This window comes from Sebastes umbrosus, chromosome 7 (genome assembly GCF_015220745.1).
Source record: "Sebastes umbrosus isolate fSebUmb1 chromosome 7, fSebUmb1.pri, whole genome shotgun sequence".
NCBI lineage: Eukaryota > Metazoa > Chordata > Actinopteri > Perciformes > Sebastidae > Sebastes > Sebastes umbrosus.
This window is the reverse complement of record NC_051275.1, coordinates 29,153,952-29,178,132: the sequence shown is the minus strand read 5'-3', so window position 1 is coordinate 29,178,132 and position 24,181 is coordinate 29,153,952. Positions and strand designations below refer to the sequence as shown.

At 41.0% G+C, this 24,181-nt stretch overlaps 3 protein-coding genes across 3 annotated transcripts in view; 2 read left to right on the top strand and 1 right to left on the bottom strand.

The window, feature by feature from the left end:
* Positions 1-6,473, bottom strand: part of sars2 (seryl-tRNA synthetase 2, mitochondrial) — a 6,844-nt gene extending 371 nt beyond the window's left edge. Inside the window, exons 1-16 of the mRNA XM_037776128.1 lie at positions 6,134-6,473; positions 5,093-5,188; positions 4,873-4,902; positions 4,599-4,739; positions 4,422-4,476; positions 4,270-4,333; positions 3,883-3,988; positions 3,748-3,795; positions 3,468-3,576; positions 3,154-3,199; positions 2,969-3,056; positions 2,662-2,774; positions 2,221-2,314; positions 1,426-1,518; positions 1,254-1,319; positions 1-119 (exon numbers count right to left, since the gene is read on the bottom strand). The exon at positions 1-119 is cut by the window's left edge and continues 371 nt beyond it. Of these exons, the coding sequence (XP_037632056.1) occupies positions 1-119; positions 1,254-1,319; positions 1,426-1,518; positions 2,221-2,314; positions 2,662-2,774; positions 2,969-3,056; positions 3,154-3,199; positions 3,468-3,576; positions 3,748-3,795; positions 3,883-3,988; positions 4,270-4,333; positions 4,422-4,476; positions 4,599-4,739; positions 4,873-4,902; positions 5,093-5,188; positions 6,134-6,430 (1,565 nt within the window). The 5' untranslated portion in view covers positions 6,431-6,473. The remainder of the gene's footprint in view (positions 120-1,253; positions 1,320-1,425; positions 1,519-2,220; positions 2,315-2,661; positions 2,775-2,968; positions 3,057-3,153; positions 3,200-3,467; positions 3,577-3,747; positions 3,796-3,882; positions 3,989-4,269; positions 4,334-4,421; positions 4,477-4,598; positions 4,740-4,872; positions 4,903-5,092; positions 5,189-6,133) is intronic.
* A 1,018-nt stretch (positions 6,474-7,491) lies between these two features.
* si:dkey-260j18.2 (uncharacterized protein LOC325231 homolog) lies at positions 7,492-14,202 on the top strand. The gene is made up of 5 exons (XM_037776119.1): positions 7,492-8,041; positions 9,421-9,574; positions 9,707-9,785; positions 10,309-10,536; positions 10,722-14,202. The coding sequence occupies exons 2-5, from the start codon at positions 9,421-9,423 to the stop codon at positions 12,217-12,219; spliced, it is 1,959 nt and encodes a 652-aa protein (XP_037632047.1). The 5' UTR covers positions 7,492-8,041; the 3' UTR covers positions 12,220-14,202.
* Positions 14,203-15,057: 855 nt separating this feature from the next.
* On the top strand, positions 15,058-23,114 carry slc5a2 (solute carrier family 5 member 2). The gene is made up of 15 exons (XM_037776117.1): positions 15,058-16,558; positions 16,705-16,776; positions 17,627-17,731; positions 17,819-17,878; positions 17,978-18,082; positions 18,166-18,271; positions 18,614-18,694; positions 19,396-19,625; positions 20,606-20,741; positions 20,875-20,982; positions 21,129-21,279; positions 21,490-21,658; positions 21,747-21,962; positions 22,343-22,472; positions 22,550-23,114. The coding sequence occupies exons 1-15, from the start codon at positions 16,460-16,462 to the stop codon at positions 22,765-22,767; spliced, it is 1,986 nt and encodes a 661-aa protein (XP_037632045.1). The 5' UTR covers positions 15,058-16,459; the 3' UTR covers positions 22,768-23,114.
* Positions 23,115-24,181: the final 1,067 nt, after the last annotated feature.

Here is a 24,181-nt window from a genome sequence, read left to right as displayed (position 1 = left end):
CTGGGTGGTCGACTGTGCTGGTTGGGTCCGATGTATTTCAGCGGAGCGTACTTTGGCGTCTCGATCATTTCCAGGCCCAAATAAGGCTGCAGAGCTCGGGGGACACGCACTGTTCCTTCCTGGAGAGATGGAGAGAAACGACGGAGGGGAGAAGGACATATAAGAAGAAACCACACAAAAAATACATAATAACACTATGATGTTAAATCAAGTAGATTTTATAAAGTTTTGAAGTTGAAACATTTTTTTTGAATTAGCTGGGTTTCCATCAATTTGTAGTAAATCTCAAAGGCAATCTAAAGAGTTTTATTTTAAAATTCGTTCTAGTATTTGACATCTAGTTGGAGTTAGTTAAGACCCATTTTTATGGAGGATGTAAAAAGCTTAAATGAAAAAAGAAATAAAAAACAATTAAAAACAGTGAAATATTATGCACACCGTTATATGTATTTCCTTTTAATGTGTGCATTTACTATATCATAATTCAATTAAAATCATATTTTAAATGACAATTATTTAGCTTTATGTCTATAATAACTGAATTGTTTTTCATTGTGAAATGCGTTTTCCACGACACATTAAAATCAAATCAACACAGACAGTGAAGAGGTGTGTTGCATTTCAGTGTTGTTCAGGAGAAAACAAAACTTTTGGCCTATTGGCCTCTTTTAGTCATCCCCCCTAACCTAGTCAACTAAGCCTGATGATATTTGTTGCACTATTTCTCTGCCTCAGGAAAATGTAAAACTGTTTAGCAACATGGAAGTCATTACAGTATTATTTCTACATCATTATTCCAGCATTTCTACGAAAATATATTACAATTTGTATAAAAATGTTTTGACTGACAACGATCACAAGGGGGAGCCACTTCAACACAGGTGCATGCAGAGAAATACACATTTAACATAGTGGAAGGTGGACAAGGTAACACTTTGTTGGAAGGCACAAAAAGAGCTAATTTTCAAAAGGTTTTTACATATTTTTATCAAAACTTTGTCTGCAAACGTAAGAATTTTTTTACTGTGTTTTAGTCGTTGACATGCTGTTTTAGTGTTTTTTGGGTATATGCATAAAAGCATAACTACCAGTCAGTCATAAGATTTATATTTGACATCTTCCCTGTACAGAGCATCATTTTCAGCTGTCATATATTGTAGGGACTCATTACAACCTTTTCAAGACAACTCGTTGAATCTATTTAATCATTTTCTAGGACAATTCTTTAATGTGTCCTCATGTTGGTGTCTTACTTTGGTCTGGTGAGTCTCCAGGATGGCGATGATGGTTCGGGGGATGGCACATGCTGTAGCATTCACCTAGAGAAATGATTTAAATAAAAACCATTATGGAGGTGGTACTGTACACTGCTGTAAGATAAACCCACAGGAACGTAGAGCGATGCTGGCTCATCTGCAGTCTTACTGTGTGGGCGTACTGCAGGCTGCCGTCCTCTCGCTCATACAGGATGTTGAGGCGTCTGCTTTGGTAGTCAGTACAGTTGGACCCACTGGAAATCTGAGATATATATATATATATATATATATATATATATATATATATATATATATATATATATATATATAGATAAACATATATACATGTATACTGTCTATATACTGTATATACATATATATATATATATATATATAGATATATATATATATATATATACATATATATATATATATACATATATATATATATCAAATATAAATATATATATATATATATATATATATATATATATATATATATATATGTAGAGAGAGAGAGCGAGAGAGAGAGAGAGAATACAGCTTACTGGCTCAAATCTGCCATCTTCCTCTTCCCCCAATAGACTTGATTGACGTTCATGCATCATCATCTCTTTTATTAAACAGACGTTATAGGCGTCTCTCCTTCAACCGTTTCAGAGCACTGCAGATTTTTCTCTCAACTGTTTGTGCAGCATTTTGTAGCCAAATTAAGAGTCCAAATATTCAACATTGACCTCCTTATAGCTACATTTACTCACCCGCCACTCTGGTTGTGCATGCATGCTACAGATTCTGCTCGCCATTATTAATGTAGGAGATAATGAATTAAATATAGGACTTAAAATTGGGCCAAGGATGAGGAATGTTTGGCTACAAAACATTGAGGCTGTCAGATATCTCAGTTGACATCCTGTCATTTCTTACGCATTTGATGTTGAAATAAGGTAAGTAGGTAACTGACCTCTCCATAGCTGTCCCTTCCAGGCATCCAGGCTTCAATGTCATACTTTCTGTAAGCTGGAGGACCCAGTTCCTGTGTCGGCATGTCTAGCACTCTGAGTCAAAACACACACACAAACACAAACAACCTGGAGCTAAAAATAGAGCCATAACTCAGACAGATACTATAAATATCATGTTAAATGTAATGGATGGATGAAAGAACGAGACTCTTAGATTGTGACTGTGTGTGTGAGAGAATTGAGTCTGTCTATAATGTCTCAAGTATGTAGCTATACAAATACAAAATACATGGTTGGATTTACCAAGGCAATATCGTTTCAGTTTAGTTTTCCTTAAAGGATATTGTTTTTATTTAGTTTCAGTTTACTAAAGATGTTTGTCACTGTTTATTTTCGTTTTAGTTTACTATAATAACCCTGGTGTGTGTGTACGTACTAACCTGTAGTGTAGTTCCAATGCAGAGAACATCTCTTTCTGCAGAGAGATGAACTCGTCCAGCAGCTGAGAGCTCTCCTCTCCCGTCTCATCTGCCGTCACTCCAAACATCTCTACCTGAACACACACAGTTAATTACAAAGCTTGTTAACATAATTATACAGTAGGGACTTGTTTATAATATTAAAACATTGATTTGCAATCACTTGTTGACGGCTAACAAAGATTAAGCAATACACAAATGCAAATTTCTGTAAACATATTCATCCAAGCAACTCCTGTGTCTCTAATATAATAAATGTCCTTGTGACCTTGTTGAAGTGGTGTACTCTGTAGAGCCCCCATGTCTCTCTGCCCGTATCCGTCTCTGCTCTGTAGCAGGTGCTGCTGCACACCGTCCTGCAGCGGGACACGACACATCATGTCAGCTACAATTACTCCGATATAACACTATATCTGTAGCAAACTACATGTAGGAGTGAGGGGTGCTTCTCACCTGACAGGCAGGTCCTTCCAGTTTACTGCATGATCCATGAAATAACCTGGAGAACAGAGACACACATCACATAACTACTTACTACACGTGTAAAATGGATGCTTCCAGTTCTCATTTCTGATTGGCTGAGCAGATTCAGCACATTAAATCGGCAGCTGTGTACGTGGTAGTCGGCCGTCGGCTGTAGTCTTTGCGGTGTGTTCCAGTGCAAATTTTTGACCAAGAAAAAGGCGATGTGAGGCGACGCAACAGACGGCCTTTGTCGTCGTTAGTTCTTTGATGTTGATTTGTTTTTTCTGGGCCTTAAGACTCACCTGCCACCCCGACCTCTCCAGTCCCGGCCAGGTTGAGATCTGGGAAACGGGTCTGGTCCAGTGAATAGACCTGAGAGCGATGGGCGTTGGGCTGCATCCCACAACCCTCCTGGAGGAGGACGAAACAGAAAAGAGGAGAGGTCAGCAAGAGGGGGATATTGTGTGCTTTAAAAGATGATTTGGTCTGAGTGTTTTGTTTTAAAATATTTCATTTGATTTAATTTATGTGCATTTGAATGTCATTTTTAGATATTAAGTTTAGTATAAGTAAGCTACTCACAAACACTGCCCCCTTCAGCATGTCAGGTACAACCATGGGGATGAAGCCCTGCAGGAGTCAAAAGGAAAACTCAGGTTTGGCGCTCCTATATAAGTTTGCAGACTTCATATCTAATATTTCCAAATACACGCTTACCCGTCGCTGCAGTGTGTCGAGGGCAAAGTTTTGCAGTGCAGTCTGAAGTCTGGCCCCTGCTCCTCTCAGATAGTACGACCTGTGGCCTGAGACGTGAGCTAAATGTCTGCAGGAGATGATACAGGAATATAAATCAACTTAATATTAGATCAATTATTAATTATCATGGTATTACCATATTTAAACAACATGGCATTTTGCTCCTCAAACTTTTAGTATCTTTGCTCTCAACCTGCAGGCTGACTAAACAGAAAAACTAACATCCTGTCTTCTTCAGTTTTCTTTTAATCAATAAGGAACAAAGGGTTCAACAGAATAGTGCACAAACAGCACCGCAGGTGGAACCATCAAGTAGTTAAAACCAACAATCATCAGAGTCGTCCTCACCTCTGCCTGATGAGACCCAGCTCCTCCCCCAGCTCTACGTGGCCTCTGGGTTTGAAGTCAAACTCTACAGCAGAGAGAGAGCAGATTATGAGATTTGTATTTTTTTAAACGCACAAGGGTGAAGCACTAGATAATTACTTCAGATCCATCACCTGGTTTCTGTCCAACCAGCTCCACCACCCTCGCCTGGCTCTCATCTCCAACTGGCTGAAAAAGGAAAGAGGAACTTTAGGAAGTTTCAAACTACTTTAAAAAGACACAGAAAATCTCTCCCCAGATGCTGTGGACAAAGTGTGTGTGTGTGTGTGTGTGTGTGTGTGTGTCCTCACCACATCAGGGTGTGTGGCGTTGGGCAGTCTGAGCGCTCGTCCATAGTGTTCCTGATCTAGCTCCGTCTCTTTGGGGTAGAGTTGATTCAGTCTGTTGCGGATCTCTCGGCCCGTCTGCAGAGCCTGGCTGTACTCTGGGAGCTGCGTGAAGAACAACAACAACAACAACTCAGAACTGGTCCCAGATGTGATTTAACACCGAAACGTGGAGTAGCAACGACAAGATTGACTGATTCAATAACAAAAAGCTTAAATTCTAAAGTGCCAAACTTACATTGCCGAGGGCTTTCTTGTCGTTCTTGGTCTGTGAGGAAAAGATGATTTATGTCACAATAATGGATGCTGCTTTATACTCTTACAACTTTTGACTAAAAAAAACAATCAAATTATTAAATAAAATAGCATCCATAAGTTCTTATGTATTCAAAACAATCAACAACCTACATATGAGAAAAGTGGTGACTGTGAGCAGAGCTGTAATAACCTTTACTGACCACTAGAGCTTTGACTGTGTCACTGATGAGTCTCTTCTGCTCCTCCAGCTCAGAGATTTCTGTCCTCACCGCCTGGAGCTCCTGCCACACACACACCTACAATGTGGACACAAACACAATCAACTGAAAATCCAGTAATACAACAGGCTCTTCATGTTTCCCTTGAATACATGTTTCAACATATATCAAATGCTTTAATGCTTATGTATGACATGCTTAATAGGAGTGTGTATCTTTTGGTATCTCATGATTCGATTCAGAATCGATTCTCGATGGAAAAACTCAATGAAAGTTTCTTACAATTTTATCATTTGAAGATACAATCTCTGATTTGTCCCACAATCCCAAAATGTCAGAAGACGGCGGTTTTATCAGTCTTCAGATTATGATAAATATTGTTTTACTAAATGTTATGTGAGAGGAGCTCTAACAAAACAAAGAGGGTTATTTCGTCAGGAAGCTTAACAATACCGACACAAAGGTGAAACATTTAGTGAAAGAACAGGAAACATCACGACGATCTCTGACAGTAAAACCTGAACGCTGCTTCCCATCATCCTAAACATATGTTGTACTTTTATTAGATAGCTTATTAGATAATATGAGTCTGATTTTGTACAGATGCTCATATTATATGTGGGTTATAAATGGGTCCCTTTGTATTTCCGGTTGCAATGTTTGTTAATGCAGTAGCTGACAGGAAGTAGACCTGGACCAAAGCTGTTGCCCTAGCAACAGAATGGCAATGAAAAGGTCACCATAGGTCATTCCTCACCAAACAGTACTGCAGTATGCACATTATGTTATGAGAAATGCTTTGGTACAATACATAATGTGAATGTCGGAGTTGAATACCATATATTATATATATACATATATTATATATATAATATATTATATATATACATATACATACATATATATTTAGATGTACAGTTTTTGCTTATAAGCAGCCAGCTGTTAACCCCAGAAACTTTTGACAGAAGATGACGTTTTAAAGTCACAAACAGGACTGAATCAGCAGCTATAAACATCACTTACTATCTTCCTGACATCGTCTCCTCTCAGGTCACCCTTCCTGTTCTCCACCTCAGCTGTGACTCTGTCTGTCTCCTCAGTCACTGCTCTCATATCCAGCTCGGGCTTATCGCTGTAACCTTCACGGACATGCTCGTACAAACTGCTCCGGGCTCCGTGCGAGCAGCGGTACGAGATGAACACACTCCTCCTCTGCTTTGAGCATTGTCTCACTGCCGGCTTTAACACAGTTAGAGCTGCTGAGCCTCCAACTCTTGCAACCATGCTCATGCAGCTCGCCATGTTGGTCTTGTGGTGCATTCGTGGGTATGGGAATATTGAGCTTTACTCTGTGTATACTCAATAAGCCTTTCTCCATGCACTTCAAAAGCGTTTGAATGCATTATCACTTAAATGGAAGCATGATATATAATAATAATAATTGATATGTTTAGATACATTTTCTTTTTTTTTCTTTACTCTTTCTTTTGTATGTATTTCACTGTTTTTATTGGATTGTTTATTGGTTAGGTTTTTCTGCACATTTTGTGTACTTCTTGTTGTTGTTTAACTTTTGTTGTATTTTTAAAATTATGTTAGTTTAGATCTTTCTTCCTTTTTTGTTATAGTTTTTTTCTCCTGGGGTTGGAGGGGAGGTCCTGTGTATAAGCATGTGGCTTCTTGACCTCTCCTGACACATTTCTTTTTCTTTTTTTTTCATTGACTGGATTTTGTGCAGTTTTATATATGTGCAAATAAAAAATAAAAAAAATATTATGACTGTTCATATTTGTTCTTCTTCTTCTTCTTTGGTGTTTATTGGCCGTTGGCAAACCATCTTAGCATTACCTCCACCATCTGGACTGGAGTGTGGAACAGGAGATTGTGCAGAAACAACATAAGAAATAAAATAATAATAATAATAATAATAATAATAATAATAATGAGGAAAACTCTAAATTCGTTTAACTAAATCAGTTTCTCTTAAAAACTGAATAATTTCACAGTATATGTTATCTGCTGTATGACCTGACAATGAAAAGTCCTGATGTTTTGCCTTCCTTAGTGACTGTAAGAGGTGATTCCTCTGGATACTGTAATCCCTGCATCATATTTCTTATCCTTTTTTTTTTCTTGTTTTTTATAGCTGCTCATGTAACCAGGAAGTACTTCTAAAATGTCCTATGTGCCTTGAACGCAGCATGAATGCGGAAATTAGTATTTCGGGGAGAAAAAAATAAAAATAAAACAAATGTGCTAATTTTTTAATATTATTTTTAAAATATAGCTGCTATTTTACACAACATTTATCACATATGGAATAATAATAATAAATAATATATATTTTATGTATTTTCCAGAAAACGACTTACTTCCGGTCTAAACAATCACGTCACGAGCCAAAGGTCAGCCAATCAGAGGAGCGGAAGTTTAGCGTTGCGGTAATCCGGTTCAGACGTGACAAGTGCGGCCGACTTTAACCTGAACTCAGTCCTCATTTACTGCCCTTTAGTGCTCTAAAACACTACCCTCTTCACTGCTGCCTCACCACGGAGAGCTGGGCGGGTGTTCATGATGTACAGGTCGACTGATATGTTGTTAGGAGGTGAAGCTTTCACACAGCGGGAGATGTGCTCCTTTGTAAGCTAGTTTTGGTCCGTCAGTTAGTAACCGTTGGTGACCGTTGGTGACCGTTAGTGACCGTAAGTGATGTTGGTGGGCTGAATGAGCAGCGAGTAGCTCGACGAGTCTGCTCCACAGGCCGACAGGAGGAGCCCTGTTTCAGGACTAAAACACACCCAGATGAGAGCAGAACGCGTCTGGTAACAACCACCGGGGTGCTCTGATACTCAGTTAGCCCTGCACCCACCGATTCCTGTTAAGAGTGAGACCCAACCAGGCTTCACGGTGGAAACCAGAAGAAGAGCAAAGGTAACTGTGAGCTTCTTACAGGTGTTACACTGAAATCTGTCACCAAGGAAATCTGTGACCAGCAGCAAGAGGTCACCATTTATAAAGCCTGACCCCCACTGTACCTGTGTAATAAATGATGCAAATATATGACAGAAAAAAACACACAAAACTACATTTTTTAAAACACATAAATGTATTTTCATATTTTATTTATTTTTAATGTAAAGATATATTCACAAAACTTTGAAAGAAAAGTAAAAGATAGGTACAGTGAGGGTCACATTTTGCTGGCTCTCTGATTTCAGTGTAACACCAGTAATATTCCATAAAGAGTATATTTATGTCTTAAAACATGTCTTTAATTTTAATGCTGCTCTATCACTGGGAGGACACATATGTATCTGTTATAGACCTTTTCAAACTTGACAACATAAACATTATAAATGGGTCCCTTTAGATAATAATGCACACAATGCACTTTCATAGACTAAGCTGCTGGAGTTACCCTGCACTATACTCAGTTTTAATAGTCTGTTCTGCACTATATACACCTTTTTAATAGTCGTGTATCACAGTTTTCTGCATCTTCTTGTATTTTTATATCTGGTATATTTTTTGTACTTTGCACTACTGACTTTTTTACTGCCTTTTTACTAACATGTTTTGCACTATGGAACTGTGATGCTGGAAACTTGAATTTCCCTCGGGATCAATAAAGTTACTATCTATCTGTCTATCTATCTATCTATCTATCTATCTGTCTTTGTATTTCTGGTTGCAATGCTTGTTAATGCAGTAGCTGACAGGAAGTAGACCTGGATCAAAGCTGTTGCCCTAGCAACAGAATGGCTGTTGTCAAAAAGTGTGACCCCACTGTACCTGAGGCAAATATGTGACAGAAAACACACAAAACAAAACAATTTTAAACACTTAAATGCATTTTCATATTTTATTTATTTTAATGTAAAGATATATTCACAAAACTTTGAAAGAAAAGTAAAAGATAGGTACAGTGTGGTCACATTTTGCTGACTCTCTGATTTCGGTGGTTGCAGTTTTCAGTGTAACACCTCTAAACTGATGCAATACAACAAGAATCTGCTTTGTGTTTTGTTATTCATTATAGCCAGTCTTTTGTGAAGACATATCATTCTGATAATGGAAACATTCTGCAGCAAGGGAGAAGGGTAACTCTGTAGCACACAATATTTATCTAAACTGTATTAGTTTTGTCTGGAAAGCAACATTTTTCCATAGAGATAGGTGTTATCTGTTATAGGCCTCTATCTACCAAGGCCTGTCTGTTACAGATAGGTATTTTCATGAGTGAAGGTTAAAGTGTAAAACCTTCGCTGTGAATAATTCTCTGAGTGTTTGTGTATTTACTGTACCTCCAGATGAATGCTGTGCGGGGGGGCACAGTCACCTGGCGTCCCCAGCCGTGGCAGGATGGGGACGGGGGTGGAGGAGAACCGCTGTCGGACAGCGACTCCGAGGAGGAGGACTTCCCTGATGACAGCACCACCCCGCTGGGAGACTACATCACACATGGTGAGACCGATAAGTGATGAGGATAGAGAGAGCCCTCCTTGTTTCACCTCTCTATTCCGATGCTCCTTGTGCTCTGTCTAAATCTTACTCGTCCCCCCTGTTTCTCCTCCCTCTTTCTGCTGTGTTTTTTAGGATTAAAACAGCTCCTGGATGCTCAGCAGCTGTGTGATGTCACTCTACTTGTTGAGGGAAAGAAGTTCATGTGTCACAGGTATGACTGCTGCATCATACAAAGAATGTAATACAGAGGGAACACAATTACAGTAGAAACCCCTTCAAGCAGTTCTCTGTGTCCTTTGTTAACAGCAATGGCCTCTGTCTGTCCTGTGTTTTGTGTGAAGAAAATAACCATTTGAATGGGACTCTGATTGTTCAAGGTTAAGGAGTGAAAGACTAGATAAGACAATGTCAAAAGTGTATACAATTTGATATTTTACTGGATAAATGACTTAAACCATTAATCAAGTATCAAAGGTATCATTGATTCATTTTCTTCCAATTGAATTACAGATTTGTTTAATAATAATCTCACCACTTGTTATAACATAAAATACAAAGCAGATGTAACTTCTGATGAATATGCAATTATACAGGCCAGCTCTGTTCTTGTAGGAAACCGTTTGATATCAAGGAGGTAAAAGATATCAAACACGTTGGTTTGACAGTGAGCTACATCTTGTGAGTATGTCTTCTGAAACAGTTCTCTTCTATCCTCCGTGCTTCTCTCCTTTCAGAGTCCTCCTAGCAGCCGTGAGCCCGTACTTTCGGGCCATGTTCACCAGCCCCCTGGTGGAGTCCCGCCTCACTGAGATCCGACTGGAGGAAGTGACGCCGTCCGTCATGGAGACTGTCATCCAGTTTGTGTACACCGGTGAGGCGGGGCTCTCTCTGGACACCGCCGAGGATCTCTTTGTGGCCGCCAACCGGCTTCAGGTCATGCCCCTTCAGGACCTGTGCTCCAGGTAAATCTGCTGTATGAAAGTGATGGATGATCAAGTTCATTAGACTTTACAATTCAGGTGGCTATATATTTACTTTGACTTTAGGTTTCTAAAGAAACTTTAAACCTTCTTGTCTCATTTCCCCTCTTCTCTACTCCTCTGTCTTTCTCTCCACTTGTGGTTTTCTTCTACTCTTCTCTCTCCAGGTTTCTATTTGAGCACCTCTCAGTGGATAACTGCCTGGGGATGTACTCTCTGGCTCGCTCTCACCACGACCAGCTGCTGCTGCGCGCCTCTTTGCGGCTTGTCGCCCAGCACTTCCCCCGGGTGGCCCGGCAGAAAGACTTCCTCCTGCTTGACCACGGCACCTTGGGCAGCCTCCTGAGCTCTGACCGTCTGGGGGTGGACTCCGAAGCAGAGGTTTACGACGCGGCGCGCCGCTGGGCAGAGCACCAACCCTTAGATCGCTACGCCCACATGCCGGCGCTACTCCACCACCTGCGGCCGGGACTGCTGTCCCAGGAAGAAAGCCGACGACTATGCCAGGAGTTGGGGCCCGCTGCAGCTGGCGAGGGCCTCGGGGGGCCTCTGAGACCACGGGAGGGCATGTTTGAGAAGAAGATCGTCTGTGTGGACCTGACACCTCGGGAGGAGGAGAATTTAGCTGCAAGAGACTACACAGTGGACTGCTTTGACCCTCGGACAGGGAAGTGGGAGAAGTTAGCTGCGCTGGGTTCACTGGTCAGTCCCGGCTGTACGGCTGTAGGCGACCGGCTGTTTGTAGCGGGCGGGATCCTGCGGACAGGCTCTGTGTCTGCAGCCGTGCATGAATATGATGCAGTGTTGGACCGCTGGATAGAGCGGCCCTCCATGGTCCAGCCGCGAGCCATGCTAGGCCTGCTGGGCTGTGGAGAGTCAGTCTACGCCTTGGGTGGTAGTAACCGCTCAGCTCTGCTGGACTCCAGCGAGACCCTGGAGCTGACTACGCTTCAGTGGGCCCCGGGGCCTCGGTTACCGCTCCCTCTGCGCGCCTTCGCCTGCTCGGCATTGCGTGGACGACTTTACCTCCTGGGTGGAACCACACTTGAACAGAACAGGGCTGTGGTCCACTCGGGGGTGCTTATTTATCACACACTAACAGACTGCTGGACACGCGTCGCTCTGGACTCCGGCGCCACTTGTCTCGCTGGAGGAGTAGCAGTGCGAGGAGGAGTTTGTGCCATCGGGGGATACATGAGGGATACCACCAAGTTCCTGGATGGAAATTACACTAATCTGGAGACTTTAGACGCCACTGGGCGTGTGCTGTTTTTCAGAGAGGGCAGGGGGTCTGGGGTAGAGAGGGAGGTGACTGGGGGAGGGGTGATGGTCACTGCGGAGCAGCGGGGAGGTGCAGGTGGTGGAAGCGACCGCGCCCCGAGCCCTGTGGTGTTTCCCGGGCTGCCGCGGCGGATTGCAGCCGGGGGCGTGGCCAGGTGGAAACGCAGGATTTATGTGCTGGGTGGTGAAAACGGCTCACGGTTTTATGACAGTGTGTACTGCTGGAAGCCCGGCTGGCGCAGCTGGGTCCAGAGACGAGAGAAACTCCCCGGAGACACTGGAGGGGTGAGCCAGTTTGGGTGCACCACTTTAAAGTTCCCTAAGAAACACATCCTGTCCAGACTGAGACTAGCCAAAGAAAACTGCAAGAAGGCCGCTGACTAGCTCGATAGGGACCAGTACGAGTGAACCGATCATATGACACAGAGATGAGCTCCAGGCTGAGTTTGAATTAGCTCCTTTGGTGTTGAAGAAAGAGACCATTTTATACAATCTGAGTGCAGCCCAGAGTCGTCTATAATGGACTGGGTGCAGACAGATGGTATGAAATGTATTGTGGAGAGTCAAATGTACAGGCAGAGAGCAAGTGGAGCCAGAAACTGGTTAAAAGTCAGGCAACATGCACCTGAATGTAACCCAATTTGTCAGATCAGTAAAATCCTTTGAGAGAGAGAAAAGGGCCTTTTAATAGTTTTTTTTTTTTTAAAGTGTAAAGTTAATTTCAGCTTTTTGCTGGTGTAATTTTTTAAGGCTGAACTATTTCAATGCTGTGAATTTTTCAGCAGCGTTTAGTTTAGACACAAGGATACGGACACATCTCTGACCGCAGCTATGTTCCACTTTATCTGCCTAAACCTTGTTTGTTCTCTAATGGGGGCCCGTAAGGCCCCTTTGAAACTGCAATTAAGGGCTATAGAAATGACTTGAGTGGAAACATATCATAGGAAACGCCAAACTTGTAAACCAGTGAAGAGGTGAATGTCCTGTTCTAACATCAGTCAGTGGGTTTTAGTACGGCACATCAACGGCTCATTTTTTTCAGGTTCACCCTTCACAACATCAGGATAGTCTGACCTACCTGTTCCCAAGAGCCTGGCCAGTGTTGAACTTTTGCAAAGCCCTGTTCACTGGTCTCACTATGATCCCAAACATGTCAGCCCATGTGTTTAACAAAGACTTGTTCTTAAATGCTCTTATATCAAGTGGAACATAGCAGTGGGAGAAAGGGCTGGACAATACGCAAAGAAATTGGAAGATGATAGCCTGAGGCCTTGTTACAGAAACTTCCTAAGTCTGAAATCCTATCTTATCTCAATTTAGGATGACATTTAGGATTGTTGGTGTTACAGAAACATGTTTTCCTACCGACACGATTAGTGCCTCCGACTCCTCGTAGATAAAAATGTAACGCTAGCTAGCCGGTGACAAGTGAGAGTCGTTGATATTATGGCTTGTCCATCTCGAGTACTTTACCGGTACATTCTGTTCAAAGATGCAGGCATGACGGGACGAGTGCCGATTGAAGAATCAAATTTACAGTTCTAGTTCGGATTTCTTAAGTTAAGAGAAGATAGGAGGTCTGAGATAGGATAGGACACAGTCATGAGTTTAGGAATTGCTTCTGTAATATCTATATTTGAAACTAAAGTTAAGATAGGACAAGCAGTTAGGATATTTTCCTGTAATGAGGCCCCTGAACACCATCTTCCATATTAGTACACATGACAATGTGTGCTTTAAGGATAGAAAAGCCCCTGTCAAAATGATTTGGTAGATGCTCATGATGGTTTGCGGCAAAGAAAAACTAGAGCTGTCCTTTTCAGATAGCGTGGCGGTGTGATTACAGCGACAGGTAAATGTGTAACGGTGTCGTGAAGATGACCAACAGCATCCTTGTGTCTAGACTGGCGCACCTTTCCTCAACGTTCGAGCCCAGGTGACCAGTTGTCTTTACTTGATTCAGCAGCCGTGACTAAATGACATTTTATTTTTCAATTGCTCCAGCCACGGGACTCATGAATGTGTTTTGGCGTTATGGAGGTTATGGATTATTTGAACACATTAAGCACTGCACCTAATTTATTGAAATGTATTTCAAAGGTTTTTTTGTTGTTGTTTTGAAATGGAAACTTTTTGCTCTGACTGCTGCGCCCCGGGCGTCCTGCAGGAGGATGGCACTATAAGCTCAGATGTGTTGAGATCTGAACGGGTTTTAAAGTAACTTAATTCTTGAATTTTTTATGAAAAGGTCAGAAAGTTTGCCCACAAATGTAAGCACATTGTTTTGCTGTAAGCCACCATGTTTTCTTCTGTTTTCCTCTCTTATTTATTCAAATTGATCAAACTATGTTGGAGATATGTGCACATGAAAAACACGGCCAGCTGTCTCTGAAAAGGGCAGAATCTACCATAGTGTTGTCATCAGATTGCAAACTACCAAACAGGGCCAGAACATATATGGATATTTTATTTTTATTTTTTCCATTATGGAGCAACTCTTAATTCATGAAACTGAAGGCTTAAAGTCAGATGCATCCCTGATGAATCCCTGAAAGATTTCTTTAACTTTAAAATGAATCGGTTTCAAATGCTAAGGCAGTTAATTAACTCAGAATTGCTGAGTTGACCTCACTATCTCTTCAAAGTTTTTATTACTGCAGGTCAGATATTAGTTTCCAGACGTAACTTTAGATAGGTTAACATTGATACAGTTAAGATAAACTAAAACAAAGATGTATACAGGATGTGCATCTGTAATGGCAAAATAGGATATCTTTTTCAACTCTTACAACTGGGATGAGACAAAGTGACTGTACAGGATCCTGACATGCAAAGTGGATTTATTTAAGTTTACTGAAGCAGTAAATCAATGTCATTCTGAAACTTAAGAATTGAAACCTGCTAAAATGCATTAATTTGGTGAGAAAAAGATGTAAAGCCAGTCCATTGAAGACAAATTCAATCAGAAAAGACTGAAATTAAATCAGCTTTGTGGTCAGGTTTGTCTCATAACTAGGGCTGCAACTAACGATTGTTTTCATTGTCGATTCAGCTGTTGAATATTTTCTCATTTATTCGATTAGTTTGGTCTATAAAATGTCAGAAAATGGTGAAAAATGTCGACTAGTGTTTCCCAAAAGCCCAAGATGACGTCCTCAGACGTCTTGTTTTGTCCACAACTCAAAGATATTCAGTTTACTGTCATAAAGGAGTAAAGAAACCAGAAAATATTCACATTTAAGAAGCTGGAATCAGAGAATATTTACTTTTTTCTTAAAAAAATGACTCTAATCGATTAGCAAAATAGTTGGCGATTAATTTAAGAGTTGACAAATAATAGATTTAATCATTGCTGCTCTACAGCTGGGATAAGACAAAGTGTGACTGTACAGTTTCCTAGACCTGAGAAGTGGATTTATTTAAGTTTACTGAGGCAATTACAAATTTAAACCTGCTAAAAAGCATTAATTTGGTGAGAAAAAAGCCTTTTTCATATAATGTAATTGCAAAACCAGACAGTTGAAGCCAAATTCAAGTAGCTCCCCCCAAAAAGAAATAAATAAACCAGCTTTGTGATCAGATATGTCTCATAACTGCTCTCCACTGAATAAACCAACCAGTAGAATCAAGTAGTTTTCATAATTTTCCAGAGTTACAATGAGTCTCTTGAGAACAGGGTAGTGTTTCTTCCCTAATTTCCCAGCGAACAGCAGATGTTTAACACCAGTTATTTCTAGCGAGAACTCTCCAGTGACACAGCTATCACTCTACAGCTTCATTATAACATAATGATCTCTAATGCTCACTTTATTTCAGTAGTATGTTCACTCGTCAAACACACAACAGATATATTTCTTCTTTGTGAGCTTCAGTTTGTGTTTCTAGAAAAAAAATCACGTCACATTGTCTTTTTCTCATTTCAAATATCATGCTCTGAATTTTCACCTTGAAATGTCAAATTTTCTTTTCCTCCGTGTGCTTACAGCTCGTGTGACATGTGACAGGTGATTGTGTGCATGTTTTCTATGCTGAGGCGTTCAACACCAGCTCTGTGCACACACACACACACGCACACACACACACACACACACACACACACACACACACATCCACACTCCTGCGTAAACTGTGTGTCCATTCAGAGACGTGAAGCTGCCCCCATCTGTACAATCTGATCAAGTTTGTGAGCTGAAAGGCAAATGGATGTTTTGATGAAAGCAGTGCTATCAAATGATTAAAGGACTGTTTGCTTATGTGGTTTCTACTGGTGACTTTTTGTTTTTTACTACTGTAGGAACTTATGAAAAGAGGCCGACAAAATATGCAAGTCTTCACGTCTGAAATGTCGAAAATCCAGCGGAACTACATGACTGAAACCCTGTTTTTCATGGTTTGGTGTTAATAATTACTCTAATTAATAATCTGCTGACACTGCCCATTATCACAGCTGGCCAAAGGTCTCACTTGGACTGACCACCACAAATCTACTGCCCATGCATCGCTCTTCTTTTCTTGGTCTAGGTGTTTTTGCAGCTGAATGTGATTTTTATTTTTAAGCTTTATTAGAAGCAAAGCGAAATTAAATCAAGCTACAGGTTAAACAAAGTGTATTTAAGTGGAGAATATGGAGAATCCTTCATCAGACAAAGTGATCATCAACAACCCAGCAGACATCGCCGTCATTGTTGGATATTTCATCATGGTTATCAGTGTCGGCATTTGGGTGAGTGCACCTGTGTTAGTCGAATTATCAGGAAATTATAATGACTGAACAAAAATATGTCTGTCACATGTTTAAGGAGAGGTAAAGGCTAACATTGCATTTGTTTTGTGAGAATATTAACAGAATCATCCTGTCTGTGTTTTCAGGCCATGTTTCGCACCAATCGTGGGACAGTTGGAGGATATTTCCTGGCAGGACGCACCATGACCTGGTGGCCGGTGAGTTCAATGTAGAGCTACACCGATATATATATATATAGCTATTATGTATCAGTGTATGTGTTGGTCAATTAGAAGAAGTTATGGTACAGAAATGCAAAAGATATGCTTGAGGTAATTTAGAAACGTTATCATTTGATAGTTTGTCCACCAGAGGGCGCCGTCACTTTTATTTTTCCACTGAAAAATGTCCTGCTCTGTACATAAGTTTTAAAGTTCAGTACTTCTTGTAATGGAGAGGCACAGTTTGTCCAAATACCGGACATATCCTTTTAAATCTTAATAAGCAACCAAATCTTGTGGTTCCTTCCGGAAAAGGGGCAATATATGGCTTGGTTTAGTTTAGTTCAGTTTATTTGACAAGGGTCAATGCAAATGAATAAATACACATGGTATAAAAAATGCCAGAATTAACCAAAAGGCTATTTTCCACACGTTGTTCCGAGCCAAAGTATTACAAAAGGCTTCTTAAAATACATCAAAACATAAACGGGGTGAGCAGTTTAAAAGTCTTCCGATCAAAAACATGAAACAGGACATGAAGTTTAAATGTTGGAAAGGGACACACTGTTGTTAAAAGCAGTAGAAGCAGTAGTGACATGTATACATATAAAACAACACTGCAGACAAGAAGGACATATAAGCAGCAAAAAGAGAGTTTAGTGCTGACGTGTGTATGTATTAATCATCCATTGTTTTAACTTGTTACTGAAAGATCTGTAGGTGTTTAGTTGTCTGACGTGAATTGGAGTAATATTCATCTCTGTTAAACCTCTGACAGACCAGGCTGACTGGTTAAAGACACTTTTATGAAACAGAATATGTTCTCTAATGTTCTTTTTTAATCCAGGTTGGTGCATCTCTGTTTGCCAGTAACATTGGTAGTGGTCACTTTGTGGGCCTGGCAGGCACCGGGGCAGTTAGTGGCATCGCTGTGGGAGGCTTTGAGTGGAATGTAAGTCATATTATATACTCACAACTCTCATTAATCACCATTTAAGACACTGAATTGTTATTGTGTGTTGTTTATCTGCTGTGTCAGGCTCTGTTCATCGTGTTGCTGCTGGGCTGGTTGTTTGTACCCGTCTACCTCACCGCTGGGGTGAGTAGTTCAGGCTGTGCTCATCATCATGTGTTAATACTGATGTGATGACTTCTGTAATGTCCTATAAACAGTATATATACACATTGTGTGGGTTAGGTGATCACGATGCCCCAGTACCTGAAGAAGAGGTTCGGAGGGACCAGGATCAGCCTCTACCTCTCCGTCATCTCTCTGTTCCTCTACATCTTCACCAAGATCTCAGTGAGTCATCCTGTCTGACAACATGAAACATACAGTATGAGTGTTTCTTCCTTCACTCCCTCCCTCCCTCTGTATCTCTCCAGGTTGACATGTTTTCAGGAGCTGTGTTTATCCAGCAGGCTTTAGGGTGGAACATCTACGTGGCTGTCATCACCCTTCTGTTAATAACAGCCTTGTACACTGTTACAGGTATGTATAAGACTGTATGTCCTGAACCTGGTCCATAAAGTTATCTATACATGTATATTTAAAGGGGCACTGCACCAATTTTACACATGAGGATCAGATTACTCCACCTTTTTTTCAGCCTTTGTATAATGTTTTCTGCAACTCTGGAGGGAGCCCTCTGAAATTTAAAGGGCGGATATCTCACTCTCTGCTGCTTCAATTTTGACCATTCTTTTTCAAACCTGTCTCTTGCAAGTCCCCCAACCTTATGTACTGTAAGTGCAATATGAAAATGCTGGAGTACCTCTTTTAAATGTCAAGATTTCGGTTAGTATTTTAAGGTGTGTGAATGTGTGTTACCAGGTGGCCTGGCTGCTCTGATGTACACAGACACAGTTCAGACCTTTGTCATCATCGCCGGGGCCTTCGTCCTCACCGGCTACTGTAAGTACAAACTGTGCAGCATCATATCTAATCTTCCAGTATTCATTCACATTACACACAGTTCTTGTTTTTGGCTCCTGTCAGGCCTTTAGTTGTGTCTTCACAACAGGAAACAGATTAACTAGAGTCAGTAATCATTCATCTCACTGCAGCGGTGTACAGTACGCTGATGCTGCTGCAGAGCCACTAAACTCTCCACCTCCAGCCGACACAACAACAAACACCTCTTGCAACTTTATTGATTTTTTTCATACAAGGTCAACATATACAGTATATATATATATCAGTCTAATACTGGTGTAGATTACTGACAAAGGAGGCAGACAAGATAAAAGTGGGCGAGAAACCAGTGGAGGAGGAAGAAAACAGCCACCTCCTTTCCAGAATTGGTGATGCATTGAGACGATAGTGCTGACTCAGCAGCTGACTCATATCTTCAGTTAGGACAGTATCAGACAACAAGACAGCTCTTGACTATTGAGCTGAGGAGGAAAGAAGAAAGAAATACAGTGTGCTTATTTTTTACTGTCTTGTTTTACTAGTTAATATTGGGAATATCCATACATACCTGAATTTAATGTAGTTGAATGGAGTGTCATCATGGAAAGACACCACTAGGGTCCAGCATTAAGATGCCCTTCTATAATTAGTCTGAACTGATAAATGACAAAGAACTCAACATTTCTCCTTCTCCCTTCTAGCTTTTGCTGAAGTGGGAGGCTACAGCGCTCTGCTGGCTAAATACAGCTCTGCTATACCCAGTAATTTCTCCTCCATGGACCCCCAGCGCTACAACATCTCCCCCCACTGCTACACACCTAGACAGGATGCCTTCAGCCTGCTGAGGGACCCGACCACTGGGGACCTGCCCTGGCCTGGAGTGCTGTTTGGGATCGCTATAGTGGGAGGATGGTACTGGTGTTCAGACCAGGTGAACATCCCAGTCAGCCTGAGCTTTGTTTTAGTCTCTTCATCTTAAAGGTGCTCTATATGATATCCAGAGCAGTAATATAGTAGTAAACATCTATTTGCTTTGTGAAGATAAGGCCATGCGGAGGCAATAGAAATGCTCCCAATCTTGCATTTAGCACCATTAAGGGGGAATTCAAGGATAGGGAGAGAGAGGGCAGGACGTGACACAGAGAGCTGGTATTGGAGCTCAAGGTACACATACTACATACTACATATTGGTTTAAAATGAGTCAATATCAGACTTTTTAACATCTTACTTTACCATATAAAAAATACGATGCCATAGAAATGTGTATTTTTTTTTTTTTAAATAAAATGTAAAAAACATACTGCAGTGGTTAGTTACAGCTAGCTGGTGAGATAGCATTAGCTACTACAGCTAATGTACCGCCCTTTTTGTCCTGTTTCCTGTATTTGAAAAATCGATTTCGCAACTTTGCCTATCCTTAAAGAAGAGGAATGATCAGGTAGACCTAAGAACCAAAGGATTAATACAACGAAAACTGCAATTATTAAAAAAAACGGTGTTTCTGCATGTTGCCTTCATCACAGCCATGTGCAACGTTAGTTAACTTGAGGAAAACACCAATATGTCAGCAGCCAGGTGTGAATATTGATCCAAATAATATGCAGGAGGTACACTGAAACGTCATTTCAGACTGGCTGTTTTAGCGTGTATGTGTTTATATTGAAACATGTCTGCTATATTTGTATTTGACTCTAATGAAGGCTACATGACACAAACACAATTACCAAACCAGCTTTTCTTGATTCAAAAATTGATGGAACCTTTAAGTGCTTATATACTCACAAACATGAACATAAACTCCATAATCCTCGACTAGATTTCCTGCTCTTTGAAAATGTTTGTCACAGTGATAATTGCAAACTACTCTTTTCTTGGCACAGTGTAATCTATCTAGTATTGTATGTCTCCAGGTGATAGTCCAGCGGTGCCTTGCAGCTCGTAGTCTGACCCATGTGAAGGCCGGCTGCATCATGTGTGGTTACCTCAAACTGCTGCCGATGTTCCTCATGGTGTTCCCCGGCATGATCAGCAGGGTCCTCTACCCAGGTCTGTGGCTTACACTTAAGTCCTTTAAAATCCCATTTAAAGCAAAAGACACACCATAGAGTAAAGTATAATAGGCAGTACGTTTATCAAGCAAATGTCATAGAAAGAAATCTGTGTTTCCCTCCACCCATAGATGAGGTTGGCTGTGTTGTCCCTGAGGTGTGTAAGAGTGTGTGTGGAACGGAGGTCGGCTGCTCCAACATCGCTTATCCTAAACTGGTGGTGTCAGTCATGCCCAATGGTAAAAACACATAACAATAACTACCTTTAAAAAAATAAGTTTACCTTCCATTTCCTACCCAACCTACACCTTTTTGGCCAACTTCCTCTGATCTTCTCTCTGTCCCCTTCTTCTTCTTCTTCTTCTTCTTCTTCCTCTCTGTGCAGGTCTGCGAGGCCTGATGCTTGCTGTGATGTTGGCTGCTCTCATGTCCTCTCTGGCCTCCATCTTTAACAGCAGCAGCACCCTGTTCACTATGGACATCTGGACGCGCATCAGACCACAGGCCACCGAGCGTGAGCTCCTAATTGTGGGCAGGTAAATGGACAGTGTTACAGTAAATAAAGGTTACCTTCAGGGGAGACACTACAGGCAAAAACAAGGGTTTTCATGCACTTTAAAAGTTGATTTTAAGGGCTTCTGTTAAAAAAACAAGGCTATTCCAAAGTGTATGAATGCATGATGCTGTGACTTGATATGGATAGGTTTGACCTCCCATATCTTTCTTCTTATTCCTCTCCTCTTCAGAGTCTGGGTTCTGTGCATCGTAGCCGTCAGTATCTGTTGGATCCCAGTAGTGCAGGCGGCTCAGAGCGGTCAGCTGTTTGATTACATCCAGTCCATCTCCAGCTACCTGGCTCCACCCATCGCCTCGGTCTTCGTCCTGGCTGTGTTTGTGAAGAGGGTCAACGAAAAGGTGAGATGACACACACATCATGGAAACATGTTATTATATTAAACACCTGGTGGAATCACACCAATAACATACCATCTGTCTCCTTCAGGGTGCGTTCTGGGGTCTGATAGGCGGCCTGGTGATGGGTCTGTGTCGGATGTTGCCTGAGTTCTGGTTCGGTACTGGCAGCTGTGTATTCCCCTCTGACTGCCCTTTCCTGGTGTGTGGGATCCATTACCTCCACTTTGCAATCATACTCTTCTTCTGTACGTCGGTGCTGGTGCTGATGGTCAGCTACTGCAGCCAGCCCATAGACGACCAACATGTAAGTGACTGAACTCACAGATTCACTAAGGCCCCAGATACTTCTGTAACAGGTACACAAAATATCAGTCTGATCAAGTTCCAAGACAAAATCTTATTCCTTAAAGGACCGGGGGCCTGTTGCATAAATATAGACCTAGTCTTTGTCTTAAATATAACTTTAAGTGAGACTTGCTATAGACACTTAAATTTACCTGTTGCATAAAGCTTCCCTATGAGTGACTAATGTAAGAGTGACTTAGATAGCCTGTCACGCAATGCATTATGGGTGAAATAAGACACTTCACACTTCGCTAAAAGTAATGGATAAACAGTTGAAATAGTTTATAAATGTACAAATGGTGTCTGTTTCTGTGTCTTATGAATTTGTTTTCCTCTCAGCTCCATCGTCTGGTGTTCAGCTTGCGTCACTCCCAAGAGGAGAGGGAGGATTTGGACTGGGAGCAAGAGGAGAAAGGGAGAGAAGCCCGGAGAGAGGCCGAGGAGAGGAGGAGGGAGAACAGTGATGCAGGTAAGGAAAGAAAGAGGACGTCACAAAGACAAAGACAAATGGAAGAGAAAGTGCTGACTCCTCTGTCTTCCTCTCAGTGGTTGAAGAGGAAGAAAAGTCTTGTATCCGTCGTCTGATTGGTCGGTTCTGTGGCAGCGGGGAAGGCAGCGGCTCCCAGGCCAACGAGCAAGACACACCTGAGGTATCAGAGAAGCTGCCTGACATCAGCGAGGACCCGGTATGGAAGTACACTGTGGATACTAACGCTCTCATTATGATGGCTGTAGCAGTGTTTCTGTGGGGCTACTATGCTTAGCAGTTCTATAAGTCACTCTTCAGAGGTTAAATACAAGCGACGCCACCTAATGGCAATTATTTGTCACTACACTGCGAATCAGTCACAATTATAAAAAAGTTTAAAATAGGAAAGTCTACTACCAACAGTCTCACTGCTCCGTAGAGCACAGTGGGATGTGATCCTTCACTCCAGTTTTAAAGAGTGTGTGTAATGCGGTTTAAAAGTGTTTCATCAGGTTAGAAGGTCATTACTGTATACTGTTACACGGTGATTCAATCTGCAACGGCTTCCTGCACTGGAATAAAAGGTGCGAGAACAAAAAGCCAGGTAAAATGTAAACTCAATAAAGTCTCAAGTAGCCTGAAGATGTTTTCAAAGTGACTCCTTCTAAAACTTTGGCTCAAGAAATCAATATAGCGGATGAAATGGAGTTATAAAAGTCACCTACACATCATATAAGAGAGCAATTAATACTCAGGAGTTCATATTGTTGGCTGATGTGCACGTCTAGTTCTCCTGAGTCAATGCAGACTATGATTTATATTTAATTGTGCATTTAAGGGAAGACACTACAGGTGAATAGGGTAAAAACTTTAACTAATATACACTATATCACCATGAAACTTCCCCAGTTGATTACTTACATAAAGACAATTATTTGAAGTATTACAAGTTTTCTGAAAATGTATGTTTACATATTAAATGTGTTAATATGCATAAAATCCCAGAACAGCAATATAAACATTTGATAGTCAGGTTAAAAATTCTTGTTTCATTTTGTTGGCATATATTAGTCAAAGGTTTTACAAAGGGGATTTTGAATATTTCTTTTTATCACTTCATAAAAAGTAGATTTTTGCCATGTTTTTAGGAATAAAATTAATTTTCAAAAAAAATAAAGTTGCAATAAAACCGCATATCGCACTGTTGAGCCAATCATTATCACCGCAGGGGAAATTCCTTCACCGAGACAGCCCTACTAAATGCATTTATTTGATCTCATTTATAACGTATTTAACGTGTGTATATGTTTTCAATAACATGCATAAAACTAAGTTGTGATTTATCAAACATATATCTCTTCAAAAAGGCTGGTTTACCTATTCAACATAATATAAGGTGATGTTCATTTACACACAAATTCACTCTTCTCATGATTTTTATTACACGGCTTTGTTGAATACTCAATTCTGATTGGTCAATCACAGCATTTTACAGTCGGTTATTTCTTTATAGCAGACTGTTGCTATGTATAACAGACCGTTGCTATGGGTGCTGTTTTGATGTTGGACTCTGGCGGATTGGTTTTGTGTCAAATTATTGATTTCTTAAGTAAGTAGCCGTGTAATAAGCAGGATAATGTACAGCTAGCGGGTCATTGTTGTAAAATAAACCCCAACAATGATCACAACAACAATGACCAGCTCACTAT